The sequence below is a fragment of the Cyphomyrmex costatus genome, unplaced genomic scaffold (assembly GCF_001594065.2).
Source record: "Cyphomyrmex costatus isolate MS0001 unplaced genomic scaffold, Ccosl1.0 scaffold36, whole genome shotgun sequence".
Lineage (NCBI taxonomy): Eukaryota > Metazoa > Arthropoda > Insecta > Hymenoptera > Formicidae > Cyphomyrmex > Cyphomyrmex costatus.
Window position 1 is genome coordinate 1,148,464 of NW_017277774.1, and position 15,570 is coordinate 1,164,033.

A 15,570-nucleotide genomic window follows, 5' to 3' on the forward strand; every position below is an offset into this window, starting at 1 on the left:
AAAAAAGAAATTATTTAAAGTAACAAATACTAAATATATTTCATTTTATTTTATTTTATTTCAAATACACACGTATTTTAAATACGACCAACCCCCTGTAGACAATATGTGAATTAAAACATTCTAGTATTTTAATTACTGACGTGCAGAACGGTTATTGGAAGAATCACAGGATAGCTGAATTGCATCGAAAGTTCGCACGTGAATAAATATTCGCGACATGCACCCTGATACTCGTCGCTGAGCACAATAACTCATCAGTACCCTCTGCAGTATCGGAAAATTCTTTTGGATGAATAAATACGAGTATATTGTCGAATACGAGATAACGTAATGTCCAAGCCCGTGCTATGCATTTAGGATGGGTCCCTGCTTGAAAAGATCTTTAAAGCTCGCCAATGCGCTACTGAAAATCTTCTTTCCTCGACTCCCTACAGCGTTTTTTCCTTAGTCGGGACGTTCTTTTAACGGGAGTAAATAAGTAACAGGATACAAAGAACGGTCTGGAACTTTATCGAAGGAGCACTCAAATCTGTCTTCTCCTCCCTGGAAAGTGGGTTTCTGTAGAACAATGTCCACGAGAAAGCTGCAGCTTTAAAACTTGGATGGAGGGTTTGGTTAAACAAAAAGTCTTTCAGATATGTTTTTGTGCTTTCTTATAATGCTCGTGGCGCTTATTTGTATCCCGAGTTAGTCGACTCCAAAATTTGCTACTTAATGTATTCAACTTGAATTTCGCTTGTCCGTAATCGTATCATATTATTAATAAATGACGAAGTACATCGAACTACGCTGTATTAAATAATTCGAAATGTATGTTACAACAGAAAACAAATTCTTTTATAAATTATTTCTTGAACTTTGTATGAATTAGTAAAAGGAATCTTTATTGAAAAACTAGTAGATATCAAAGAGCATTGATAGAAAGAGAGCAGAGATTCTTCTGTATCATGAATATATCAGTGATCATTGTACACTTTTAATTTTGAATAAAAAATATATTTAAAAAATTTGTTAGTATTTTTTAAATATATATTTCATTGTAGAAAATAACTTGAGAATATAGTATATTTAATATTACATGACACATATGTATATATTCTACTGCAATTTTTACCTTTTTATTCTAATTAAATAAATCATGCAGACGCAAATTGAATTTGTCCGCATGTCTGAATTAATCGGATTAAAAAGTATAACGTTTAACAAATTTTCAGTGCATTATATCGTATCTGCGGAAGGACGATTTTACCTCTGCGATGAAATGCATTATGTAGCGTCGCACGAGATAACGTGAGAAGCATTATTCGGAGACGAGAGAGTATTCGACTCGACCACATCTCCTGAAAACTCAGAGAATACTGGCTGTAACGAGATCCCGCAGTGTTCGATGTCCTATATTGTAAGAATATTGTTGGATTCGTGAACGAAAGAACCAGGAAGAAACGGCAAAAGTATCGGTGAACCAGACGTCGCGTAGACGAGGAAAAATAAAGAAAATAAAGAGAGGAGAGAAACGCACATGACGCCGAGTTCGAAAGTGGCCGCTGGATGCTGCTGCTGGATAGTGGATAGGCGAGATCCTTCTCGTTGAGAATAGGAAGGATGGTGAGAGGCAGTGGCACGAAGAAAGAGAGAGAGAGTGAGATAGAGAGAAGTGTGTGCGGGGCGAAAATAGGAGCTGTTTCCGCGGGTTCTTCCTGAGGGTCAGATACATGCACGCACACAAACACCACATGTATGTAGAGGGTACGTATATACAGCAAGGACGAGAATGACGCGAGTGAAGGAGAACGGGGGAAACTTGGCACGCGTCTGGCATACGGGACTGCCCGTTAAAACCTGCGAGGGTAGACACCAAATGCTATTCCGCACACGGCTTTCACGCTCGGCGGCACATACTCAGTATCTGGGAAAAATAGAAACAGGAGAAAGGATTATGGGGAGGAAACGCCACGGTCGTTTAGCACGTTCTTGTGCTCCGCGCGAAAATTGGAAAGCACCGGGGCACGGTGCGCGCTTTCGCCGTAATTTTAAATGGGCGCCTAAAACTGGTGCGCGCCTCACCGAAGAACCGCTCCTTCCCCGCGTCTTTTCATTTTCTCCGACGAAACAGAGGCGCGCCCCCGCGGTTTCAGACTTACAGAGCGCGGTGGTAACCGCCGCAGTGCAAATCGTGGGAATTTTATTCGCGCAGTCAATTTCATCCGCGAGAGGTAACCAATTGGAAACTCCGTTGTTGTTGCTGCATAATGCATCTCGCATCGTGATGATTTCTCCAGAGCGCTCCACAGCATTCGCTTTATCTACAAACAAACGGAACGTCGTAATTTATATCGCAATTCCGACCTTTCGCGTAGTTTTATTCTGCCGTATCAATTTTTTTTACGTGATAACATTTCTCCCTCTCCCCCGCCCTCCCTTCCCTTATTTTTCATGTAATAAGCGATCGATTTGTTCCATGATGAATTCGTATTCATCGTCTCGTACTTACATAATTATTGGCGTTCGCGTTCGAAATATGATTAAATGAAAATCTCGCACATAATTAGGACAATTGCATGTAATTACTGTGACAATTAGCGTTTCACGGAACGAAATCTTCCATGCGTGAGAAGTCGCGGAATTGGTCGTGCCGGAGAAAGAGAGGTTCTACCGCGAATCGGTCGTTCTTTTGTATATACTTTTTAGTGCTTCTGCTCTCCGCGCGGACTGCTGATTATTACCTTCAACTTCTCCGTCGCTGCAGCCAACAAAGTGATTTCACCTTTTCCCCGTTTCGCGTAACGAGCATCGAGACTCCCGATAATTGCGGGATGCTCGGTGCAGTTGCGGTAATTGCATCCGACGCAGTTTGTATTTCTTTTTCTCCGCGCCGCGCCGATTGGGGGGACAAGGAGGACTAGGGCAGTCGAGAGGGAAGCACGCATGCGGACACGCACGCGTTCTCTGGTCGACATCGAAGGTTGTAATTCCCGCGATGTGTCCAACACCACCACCCTACGTCATGTAGAGATTTTGCGTGAGTGTATGACGGACGGTTATTTAGTAATAATCTATAAATCATGAGGTGGGAACCGGACGAGACCTTACATTAAGCCCCAGCAAATGATCCGCCGAAGGTCCAGCATCGCGCGATAATTGAGATCGCGCGGTGAGGCTGTTTATTTTTCTCTTGCTTCTTGATCGGCGCAGCAGCTGTCTGATATCCACGATTGTAAATTATAATCCCGCGCGTTTGTGTTAACGAATAATGTGTAACTACCGTGGAGCAAGCATACCAAGACCTGTTATTTATTTTTTAATCTTGTTCGTTTTTTTTTTTTTTTACTATTTACCGTCTCAGTCGCGTTTCTTCTTGTATATATATCTTCATCGTAAAAGTATGTTAAGAAAAAGAGAACTCTCTGACGTATGACCGACGAATCGGGCTGAAACGTTGCAGCTTTTGTGTGCAATGAAAGCAACATAATTCACACATCGTACCGATCCTATGATTATAGATCTTACGAAGTCATGCTTTCGTGGGAAATATTTCGGTACCGATATCCGATATTTCAAAGAGTCCCTGGTTGCGATATGCCAGTACTTGACTTTAATGCATGACGTCCATAATCGTCGAGGTAAAGTAGAACCAGGTTGACCGACATGCAAGTCATTACTCCCACGATCGAGAGATTATTTTTTTTCCGCTACTTAGTGCCACTGGAGGACCATAAAATTATATCGCGCAGCTATGTAGTGTGAAGGCTGTCAATTGTAAAAAAAAACTAAGTTTAGCACAAAAAAGGACCGGTAAAGGAAAGAAACATAAATTTATAGATTATTTCGTCATTTAAAAAATATCTATCCAATCCATTATCTTCTAAAGGTTATATTTTACACAAATATTTAATGACAACGATGGTAATAATAATTGATACACATATTATGTATTAAATTAATTATAGATTATGAAACGAATGTGATCTACTAACAGTTTATTTTTGTTTATTATAAAATGCGGAAATTGTTGGAATAGAAAAAGGTTTGAAATAATTGAAAATATCGTGACACATTTCCAACATTTTTTCATAATACAATATTGCGCGCGATAACAAGGCAAAGTACACACGAGAAGTGAAACATATATAATAATACACAACGGAAACGTTAAAAACTTGACAATTTTTTTTATTATTTTACTTTTTATGTGAAATGACGATTAATTTTTATTGTTATTTGATTGTTATTCCAAAAAATACTATTTCTGAGGATTGTAATATCGATTACGACCTCCTTATAACTTACATGTACATATGTATATGTATATGTACATCTCCGCGCGTAACTCATAAGAGAGAGATTAATGTCTCCGGCGGAACTCGAGAACTGTAAAGCTCCGCTACAGAACTGTTCTGTTCTATGCGAAAGCTGTTATTCGCGGAGGAAACAGACGCAAGGATCGTGATGCGACTATAGAGCGTCATAAAGAGGAGTTTAAAGCATCCCGCGCACTCTACGAGGAAAATGCAAGATTTCTTGCTGCGACCGAATGCGCCGTCGTAGCTCCGGTTACAATGATTTTTAAAATACTGCGTAAATACTACGAGGATAGGCAAACGCGCTCTTTAGTGCTACGTTATGAATTTTTATGATGATCTACATATCCGCGCGAAGATGCGCGCACGAATGGCGAAAATGGAACTTCTTTGTTTGCACATCCATTTTACCCATCGAGTCGTAACGTCCGCTCTGCAAACAGCTTATACGCGTTTTTATATTGCGCCATTTATTAACCTATAAAATGAGAACTCAGGTACCTTACGTGGCGTACTTCTCTCTACAATACAAAACCATTAATGTGACCATTTAATAATTCACTTTATTTTTCAAATGATAATAATGAATGTAACGTGTAAAAAATCAGTATATTGTTTCAATACTGATTATGTAAATTAAATTAAATTTTTTTTAATTCAAACTAAAGTCTCTATAGTCACAAGTATTCGAATAAGATATGCTTAATTAGGCCATACTTTTCATAATTAGTTGTATCGTTATCTCTGTATTTTACGTTTTCTTTTACTTCTAGAAATTAGTTTTACTGCATGATACATTGCATATTCGAATATTTTTATCAATAATCGACAAAATTCACATGATTACTTGAAGGCTGAGCTAAATTTATTTTTCGAGCGAAATACGTAAGTAGATTATCGTCGGCTTTAGCCGGTTGCTGATATATAATTTGTTGTCGCGACGCCTTGTAAATCGGCTTTGCTGAGCCAGGCTAAATTGATAATATACACAATTTGCTTCTGTGAGATCAGCAAGAAGAATCCTTAAAAATCATAATAATCGATTATTCTTAATCGGTAATCTTTAATAAAATAAGAACTTGCTTAAGTAACAATTTATTAGTGTTATAAAATAATGTATCATACTAATAAATTATTCAAAAACAAATTACGAATTAATTACAAACTGATAATTACGAATAAAAATTCTTATAAATTTTTATATGATTTAGTCAAAAATTAAATTGTTATTTTTGTTTCACATTAAAATCATATGCAAATGTAGTAGCTATTTGCAATGACAATTTTGTAAAATTATGAATAAAGCTGTTAGAATGAAGGAGTTGAAATAGATTGATGTTACGTGTATAATAAGTTTTTCAGATCTATTGTAGTCAGGTGGTAAAAGTTGTAGTTAGCAAAAGTCACGGCGTAATGGCTATGGTAATTAGTAGAGATTAAACACGCGATTGATAAATAAACTCGGTTCGACGCCAATCTGTATTTCTCGTCGGTGAATAGCCTTTGATTATCTTTTCAGGACATGATGATTTATCTAAGTCTATTAGACAAGCGACTAACTCTATCGATTCTTACCTCGTCGTCCTGCCGGCTTGAATAGCATTTTTTCATCCCTATAGGTACACGGTAACCGCTGCACGTACTTCAACCGAAGTAGGCGGTCTACTTTAAAAATCGAAGCTTCGCATATAATCTACTTGCAGCGCGAGGATTATATAAAATTATGAATTATTCTCCTTCGTTGAATACTTTGTCGTCCCCGTCTCTGTTGCAGTAACGACTGCTCTTGTTTCCAAATTTCCTCGAAGTGTTGATTAGAGGATTTTTTTATTATTGTAATAACTTGAAGTTTTGTCGTATTTCCGATTTTCTTGATAATCCATCAAGGACTCGATAGAAACGAACTTATTGAAACATTCAAATGCTTTCTACGCGCGGCCATCCGTGATTCTATTATCGAGGAAATAATTAAGCGATATCTATATAGAAGTATTTCTGCTACCGTAGATATATGACCGATCACGTTCCGACGTAAATTAGAGCACCTATCTACGTGTTACTCACGAATATGATAAATGAATTCAACGTCTACGCTTCGTCGAACATCCTAAATGTATTTTCTACGCATGCCACACGGCCCACGTGTATCACGGTCCGTTTCGTCATCTCTATATATCAATTTAGCTCCGAGTATCTCTCCACGTTTAAGACCTATTATCGTTGAAAATATGGACATGTTTAATGTATAATCAAACTCATCCATTAAGTCACTCGATCAATGCTTATGTAAATTATGCCTACTCTGTACACGCCTTGAGAATACAGACGAAAGAAACTATTTTATCGTTTTACAAATGTCTGAACGTCTTGTACGCACGTTACTTTTTTTTTCCTTATAAAATCAGAAAATTATATATCATAGAATTACCCTTCATCCATTATACCAATGAGCAACATTCACGTAATACGTGTTTAACGTTAAACGGTTTGAAAGATTACTTCGCCTGATTCGAGAAAGTTGCCCCAGGCATTATTTCTATTTCTGCAATAATCGTGTGGAGCTGTAGTTTTAAAACCCACGGTTACGATAACATTTGTTTTATCATCTAATTAATAGCATTAAACGAAAAGAAGGAACAACAAATATCTCGTATTCGATTAGCTAATTGATTTCATTGGCTGATTGTTGTTTTAAATTTCTAATAATTTTGTTATTTAGTGTTATACGAGTCGTAAGTCTATTAGATCGAATTCAAAGAATGTTATTAAATTTTACAAATAAATTTTGATACATATCTGAAATACAATCAGAAGTTAAATCTTTTCTTACTGTTAATTTATTCATGTCAGTCTATTTTTGAAACTTTTCTAAATTATTATTAAATTCGTACCAAAATATTACATATTGCATATTATTATATATGTATAATTTTATCGATATTATATTTGCTATAATTTCCACTATTTTATTTTTACGTCGTATAGTGTAAGCGTTTGAACACATAGTTTTTCAGAATCTCTCATCGTTTGATAACGTATTGGCTGGTAAGCAGTGAGTTGAATAAAAACAGCTGCGTACGGAACGGTGCCGCGAAGAAGGAAAATAGAGATAAGAGCAGAGAAAAAAATAAAATCCGTTAAATTTACGGCGTCAATAAAAAAAGAAAATAAACGTAGCATCCCTGCTCTCGTTCACTCAAGGCGATCATCTTCGAGATTCAGGGCTCTCCTGCGCATTCGTGGAAACGAGAAGATTACTTATTTATGGTTTCCCCTCTCGGTAAAGGAAGACTAGACCCAGGGCGTGTGCTTGCGTACGTTTGATGTTGCCTTCAATCGCGTAGTTAACGAGAGTAACTGTTGATGGATTCGTTTTCCACGTAGAAGGATTATTTATTAACTCTACAACTTCTTCTCTAACGATCTTTACCGGGAACGACGTGGGCGTTTAGAATTCATCATCACTGTGGATACATGTCACTTGAGTATCCGTGTAAGCAATATGAAGTAAGAAACGCCGATGGCATCCATCACGACGCGGGCAGTCGTTAAATATGCATCAAAATGAGAAGGACACATATTACTCATAATAATGATCATACAACGAACAGGAAATCGTGTCGATAGTTTCTTTCGCGGGAAATAGACATTACGTGGATTCAACGAGCGCAGTTCATCGATCGACGCCGGGAAAACATTCGGAATTATCTTTACGAGGCAATCGCGTATTCCAGCGAGTGGCTGGCATTGCGAACTTTAATGCGGCAGTACCACGGTTATCCGCGCTACGGGCAATTTCCGCCATGGGTCTACCAATTAGTCTGGTAATAATTTTCCCGTCGGTGGCTTTCGTGATGCCATATCGGTAGCCTCATTCGCGATGCAAATTTTTAGCGTCAACAATGCACGCGCTGGTTATTTGGAAACGCATGTTTTTCATCGCGCGTCGCGCGAGACGACCCGCTGAGGCATTGACAATCGTCCTGTATTTTCTTCAAGTGTTGTAGCAGAGAGCACAATAAACTGTACTACGATGACTTATAGCGTGGAGGATGTCATCTACGCTAATACACTTGCGTTCGTGCCCTCCTCATCGTTGGCTACGACAAAGAAGAAACGACCTGCTCTCGGTGTCTTCCATTTTCCACCGCCTTGTCCGCCCTTTGCCCCTCAACTCCTCGAACTCGCGGAAAATGTATGATACGCCCACTCGTAGAGTTAAACCGCTATTTTTCTTGTGATAAATGAAATTGTTTCGCGTGCGACGCTTGTCACGCCTCCGGACGTTCCACAAGTTTGCCCGAAGCTTCCTCGAGTTTCCTTCCGGACCGCTTCGAAACTTCCCTCAGGATTAAATGAGATCGGAAGAATGCCCCCGCGCTTTACGATCCGTTGAATCGTTTCCTGTAACGAGAAAACATCATAATTCTGAAATAAATAAAAAAAACGTAATCGCATACGATTTATAAATGTCACTTTGTTAAATGCATACATTAGGTTATATACGTATTACGTTAACCATGTTGATGTTGATAATCGAGAGACGAAGAGATAAAGTAATAATTTAAATTAGTCTCTCTCTCTCTCTCTCTCTCTCTCTCTCTCTCTCTCTCTCTCTCTCTTTGTACAAACATGGAAAGATTTTATTGAAAAAAAATTTTGCTGGATACAGATCTGAAAATAATTTTGTTGGAAATTCAAACTGGTTGCTAGAATATCAAAATTTTTTGCCACGTTGCTTATTCTTTTTTATAATAGTTTCCAATATAATTATTTTGATGGTGCAAGAAAATTATTTTCAGATTTGTATTCAGGCAAAATTGTTTTTTTCATGTATTATTTATAACGTTGAAATATAAAATAAGTAAAAATTAGGAAAAAATGTGGAAAAATTGGAAGACGTTTGTATTTAATATTTATGTAACGGGGCTAATATTATATTATACTTATACACGTGTTAATGTATTAATACATTAATTTAATAACGGGATTAAGATCTGACATTGCTGTTTGCTAATATGCACAATAGTAGGTGCTTTACGATACTAAAAGTTATTGGGATAAGCGCAATGCAGAAAGGCGACTGTGCTCAGCGTATGTTTGCTTATCGCGTTTCTCATATCGACCCGCTGAAAGTCGGCTGGTATTCTAATTTCAGATTCAGAGTATTCAGCACGATTGCTCTGAATCCTTTAGCAAACACTTCGCACGTTCGTGCAATATCTTTGCGGATTTAGAAGTGAAGACAGGCCTGGTCGCGCGCATGCTTTCAACATGTCACCATTGGACATTCTCTCATCCCCTCCCATTCTCCGTAGAAGTGTCGGCGTTTTATAGTCCATGACGGAAATCCGCAAACTTGGAGATTGGCCGACCCTGTTGCGATCAGACGTCGAGCGACGAAATACTAGTGTGGTGATCGATGGGATCCCTGGGAGCGATCGCTCCTGAGGCACGATGCTTCTTCTCAAGAAGCGATCGAAAAGTCCGATGAGAACGTCAAGGAACTCGCGAAAAGATAGCTTCAGCGTCATTGGAAAGAGAGAGAGAGAGAGAGAAAGAATGAGAGGGAAGGGGAAATAGGGAGGGAGCCAGCTCATTAAAACGCGATATCTCCATCTACATGTAAATCTAATCGAGCAGACAAAACCACAGCGATATCAAACCACCGTTAACTACTGTCTGTCCTATCATAGACGAGAATGGCGAGACTTAAGCTTGGATACGAGCTCCCCTTTAAACGTCAGGGTGTACATCACCACTAAATTCTCGTGTAATGAGACCTAATCCTGGTGTTTTCTTGTCTATGAAAACCGCATTATACCAGCGTTTACTTACCGCAGAAATATTTCGTGTTACACACGTTGATATCTTGTTAAAAGCTTAAAGACTAATTACAGTTAGCTTTCGCGTTCTTGCGAACTAACCTCATTATTCTTTAATTAAAAAAAAAACAAATAGTTGTAAAATTTATGACATTTTTGTTGATATTTCGAATATATAATTTCTGGCTGAATTGCGTAGGTTTAGTGATACTCTTTTAATTACGATGATAAGTAATTTATATCAATCAAATTAGAACGACAAATGTATATATTCGAAGCAATTAAAAAAAAATTACATTTATTTCAAATTAATCTTTCTCTTGTTGCAGTCCCGATTATTGCCATTGACGGTGTAATCGAAAACAAGGTGCAGCTCCCTTGCGACATTCGTTCAAACAATAACGACGAAATCAGCATGGTGCTTTGGTACAAAGAAGGCAGAGACGAACCGATTTACAGGTAAGATTTCGGACATCTATCATAAATTAAAAACTTATTGCTTAAAATTTTCATAGTCCCAAAATTATTACATTATGTATATATTGCAAAAAGATTGTTTTCGTACAAAGAGTTTTTCAATCTTCACTGTAAGATCTCAATGTGATGGAGCGGAATGCTCTGAGAAAAACTTTTCGAATGTGGGAGTCATTCATATCGTCTATAAAGCGCACCTTCTCGTAGAAATCAAAAAGAAATGAGTTCAAATGTTCAAGTTTGAAAATTCCTCGCGTTATTTTCCACAGCGAAGTTCATTCGGTACTCGGGTCGCCGTTTCGCTTCCACGGCCCATGAAATTTTGCATATAGAATGGCGGTCGGCGGCGCACCGCCGCGCAGTCGTATAGGATAGGAGTGCCGTGGCTGAAAGGGGGGCCGACGTTATAGTATCCGGTGGGTCATATCTAAGAAATGTAATAAGGTGTAAGATATGTGCGTGGAAGATGGCGATGCATCGTCTTGGGGTAGAAGGGCGGCGGGGAAGTGTACGCGAAGCGACGCCAGGGATGCCGACGCTGGCGTTTAGTACGGAGGGGAGTGCAGGTCGTCGCTTGTTGTAAAGTCAGTTTAATCCTCGCCACGACGAAGAACTTTAAATTTAAAGGCGGCCGCCGTACTAAAACCGTACTCCCCCTTGGCCTCGCCAACGTGCTCTTCTTCATGGGACCTCTCGCAGTAAAATATTTATTGCGTGACATCGTGCCCTCTTATCGTATGTACGCTAGACAGTTAAGGAAAGGAAACTGCGAGGTTACGTGGGCATGATCGCGCATAGCTCCTTCTAAGTATTCCTCCTACACATGTATTCAATGTTTTGTGCGTGATAGGAATAACTCGTGTGATGTACATATCATCTTATCAAGATTTTCCCGCATTATAACTTGTTCGAGCAAAAGAAGCAATTCTTTCCTTTCTCTCTCTTCAGTTAATTTTATTGATTTAACAAAACTTTCATAATTCTTAAAGATGATTGAATCTTTCTTCGCTTATCTACATCGATACGGAGGGAGAGAGTTCATCTAGTTTTTCATTTACTTAGAAAATGGAAGAGCAGAGAGAGAGAGAGAGAGATAGCTTAAACGATTGACTGCATTCTTCATGATATGAATATTTGTTCATGATCGTAGATCTAGATCTTTGAGTTTCAATATTACACTGTAATATTGAACAGCCTGCGTCTTGATCGAACAAAACGCTCGGTAATATTTACAATCTCTCGAGCAGTCTTCGTATTTTACCTTAATAGATAACACTTGGCAAAATCGAATCCACTCAATTCCATTCCACATTTTCTCTTAGGAAAGTTTCAAGGCACTTAGACCCACCGAAGAGACCTGGTGAATTCCTTTCCTCGCGTGAGACTTGAAAGTGATCGATTTCTTAACGATTATTTAAGATATTATCGCAATAAGCCATGGAAATTTATGCCATTTTTATCAAAATTAAATGACGATATAAAAAGAGATATAAGACGAGAATAAAAGTAAACAAAATTAAATTTCTACACGAAATCAACAAATGTGTCTTTATCATCTCGTCTAATCATATTCGTCTATTTAACTCAATATTTCAGTATGACGTGCTCTACTTCGCTCACAAATAGATTTCGCGAACTATAAAAAGAGCAACACAAGTTCGTCTATGTACGTTCTGTAACCTCCTGAGATAACGAAGAAACGGCTGTAGGCGATGCCGTTCCGGGAAGTGTCGACGAATCAGCCTTTCAGGTCGTGATCGACGAATCGAGTGAGTAGACAGGCGATCGATCGATCTTGAGAGTCGTTTCGCTGTCGATGAACGTAAGGTTGAAGTCAGAGGACCGATATGGGAAAATCGCTTTTCAGGGTTATCGCGCGCGAGAAAAGTCGGTCGGACGTGTTACATCCGCGAAGTCGTTCACGTGCTGGGCGACGTGGAACGTGTGCTCGACCTCTCTCTTCGAGGTCTGCTCGCCTCCCATCACCCTGCCTACGACAACGAGGCGGGTGGGTAACATTGGTGGCGCGTCACGGAAGCGCCCTCCTCGTCCACTGGAAGTGCGAAGTGGAAGAATTAAATCGTATTTCAACGTCAATGCCGTGGAAGCAAGCGTGAGGGTGGGATAGCTTTGGGACTACTCAGTCACGAGCGAAAATCCGAACTCCCATGCAGTCGCGGAACGCAATTTAACTTTTAGTCGCTCGCGAGGAGCCGTGAAGGGCTCCATGCCTGGCATTCTCCCTCCCCTCCCCGTGAGTTACTCTCTTCTTTCTGTCTCTCGTGCTAACTCTCTTATATATATCTCCGGACTGTGTTCCTCTAATCTGTCTCTTTTTGCTCCTCTGCTCTGGCTCGCCGCGGATGCTTAATATGCAATCACGCACTGAGAACGACTCCCATGCGACTCTGTATATAGACGTGCCTCTGTCCAATCACCAGTCTCAGATCGTAATTCTGCGAACGATTCTTCAGCGAAGCTGCCGTGCGTTGGAAAGGCCATGTGCAGGCGTGAGCCTCGACATGGAACACGAAAGACGAGAATAATGTTTCGAATTTAATCTTTTAGTCTACTAGCCAGGTCCATTAATTCTTCTGTCTGTTTCTAAAGCTTTTGTTCGTGTACGTAGTAAGACGAGAAAGTGACGTAGTAATTTTATATGATTATTCCAAGTGTTTAATATGAAGTGTTGTAAAATTACAAAAGTGCAAATTATAGATACTATAATTATAATTTTATCGATTAAAAATATATCATTTAGAGATAATTCGAGACATTTAATAGAATCAAAGGTATCAAATTTTGTAACTGACGCGAGAAATCTTGAAGCGAATATTGCATATTTGATCACAAGTATCCAGGAATACACGTTCATTATTTACCATGTAATTGATTCAATCACGACAAGCTTTTAATAAACGACGCCAGTATGCTATCTCAATTGATATGCTGCAATTACATCGCAAATTATATAATTAAATTGGTACAGTTTTTGATACATGAATAACAAGCAAAACGGTAATTACCAGCGATAAACTGACTCTTATTACGAAGCGTATTCCATCGTTCTAGTATTCTGTGCCTATTAGTGAAAAACGCTGAAACTTCATATAATATGAAGCATCAATAATTAATACAGCGTGGATCGGTAATACACTCATAATGCGCTTGTATCTCATAACAGTTGCAAAATGATAGAATTATTATGGTTGAGTGACTACAAAAGCTAATCGATTATTTTAGCTTCGACGTTCGCGGCCGCCGGCAGTACAGCAACGCCCGTCTTTGGTCGTCGCCCTCGGCATTGGGACCAAGAGCTTTTTTTGTCACGGCGACGAATCCAGCTCACCTCAGCATTGATCGGCTGGAGAGCACCGATGAGGGGATCTACCGGTGCCGGGTGGACTTCAGAAACTCGCCGACACGGAAACAAAGGATGAACTTAACCGTTATAGGTGAGAGCATTGTATCCCGGTGAAACTCAATCAACCAGTGATCACGCAACAATTAAAGTCAGTCCTTTTGATCAGGGCGTGGTGTAACGGAGGTCGCGTCAAGTATCGAAGCAAGAAGCATCTTCGATCTCGAGACCGCTTTTACGATGTGTATAATAATAACGTTGAATATAACCAATTCAAAATTCATCATGCGATATGTAAAGTTTGCGCGCGTTTGATTTAGATATACATTTATGCTCGATACATTTCATCGTAAGTGTTGACTTACGAACTCAGCGTTTCCCGGCGCATAAATTAATCTCAGCGTAAGCCGCGGTTTGCCTCGCAAACTAGGAACTGCCGGGGTAATACACTTCGTAACTACGACCTGTTTTGCGACCATTATAACAGTTAATTCTGCTACAATGCCAAAGTTCTGCCGGATTCTATCGCATTCGACCGCATACGCATCTCTCGCGTTGACTGTCATTTTGTGCTAGACGAACGATCGATTAGATTCACGTTGAATTTTAACGACGCATACTGTTCGCACAGTGCCTCCATCGAAGCCGGTAATATTGGATGGGGCGACGAAGGCTATTTGGGGCCTCGAGGAACGGTACAACGAGGGGAGCGACGTGAACTTGATTTGCGAGGTTCGTGGTGGCAAGCCGCCCCCAAAGCTGACGTGGTATCTCGACAATACCGTGATAGACGAGTCCTATCACTACGATACCCAGGGCGGGTTAACGGTTAACCACTTGGCGTATCCGAAAATTGGGCGACAACACCTCCAGGCGAGGCTGATATGTCAAGCCAGCAATACGAACTTGGTGCCACCACAAACCAGATTACTCGTCCTCGAAATGAATCGTAAGTCATTTGACTATTCTGTTCTATCCTATAATTATTTGTGCTATCTGGCGAAATTCTATTGTGACTGTGTGTTGTTTATTTATTTTATATCTTCCATTTTCTCGAATCCGTGAGCCAATTGTGCATGACATTAAATTTGCGCGTGTGTCGTAACAGTGTAATTTTCATTTGTAATGTTATGACAACGTGCGACATTTGCTTTTCATAGCGACATTCATTTAATGATTTAATAGATGCGCCGCACAAAAATATCCATTCAGCTTAATTTAGATCCGGCATTACAAAGTCGGTGATTACGTTAGCGTAAATATAGTGTCTTACATTAATAGAAGAGTGTCGAATGCTTTCCATCGAGTAATAGACCATAAGCGGAGATTAGTGCTGAGTCAGCATGTCGATTGTTTCGTGCGAAAAAAAAACGAAGGTTCCCCCTCCTGGTGTGATGTTTAAAACGAAACTCCGATTACCTTAATGTACGTCCATACTTTAATGTACGTCCATACTGTGAATGACGTTTAAGAAATGTTCTACTTACGCGACCTACTTTGTCAATCTCTATAATGTTGCATGCAATGTGGTTTCTTAAACATGTTTTTATGGGAATCGCAATCTATCAAAGGGACGCCATAAGCCAATCCAATTTGACCTAAGAGAAGA

General features: G+C 39.5%; 1 protein-coding gene across 1 annotated transcript in view; it reads left to right on the forward strand.

Moving 5' to 3' along the window:
- The first annotated feature begins 10,491 nt into the window (after positions 1-10,491).
- LOC108776416 (hemicentin-1) overlaps positions 10,492-15,570 on the forward strand; it is a 35,740-nt gene continuing 30,661 nt past the window's right edge. Inside the window, exons 1-3 of the mRNA XM_018543022.1 lie at positions 10,492-10,585; positions 13,844-14,055; positions 14,593-14,910. Of these exons, the coding sequence (XP_018398524.1) occupies positions 10,542-10,585; positions 13,844-14,055; positions 14,593-14,910 (574 nt within the window). The 5' untranslated portion in view covers positions 10,492-10,541. The remainder of the gene's footprint in view (positions 10,586-13,843; positions 14,056-14,592; positions 14,911-15,570) is intronic.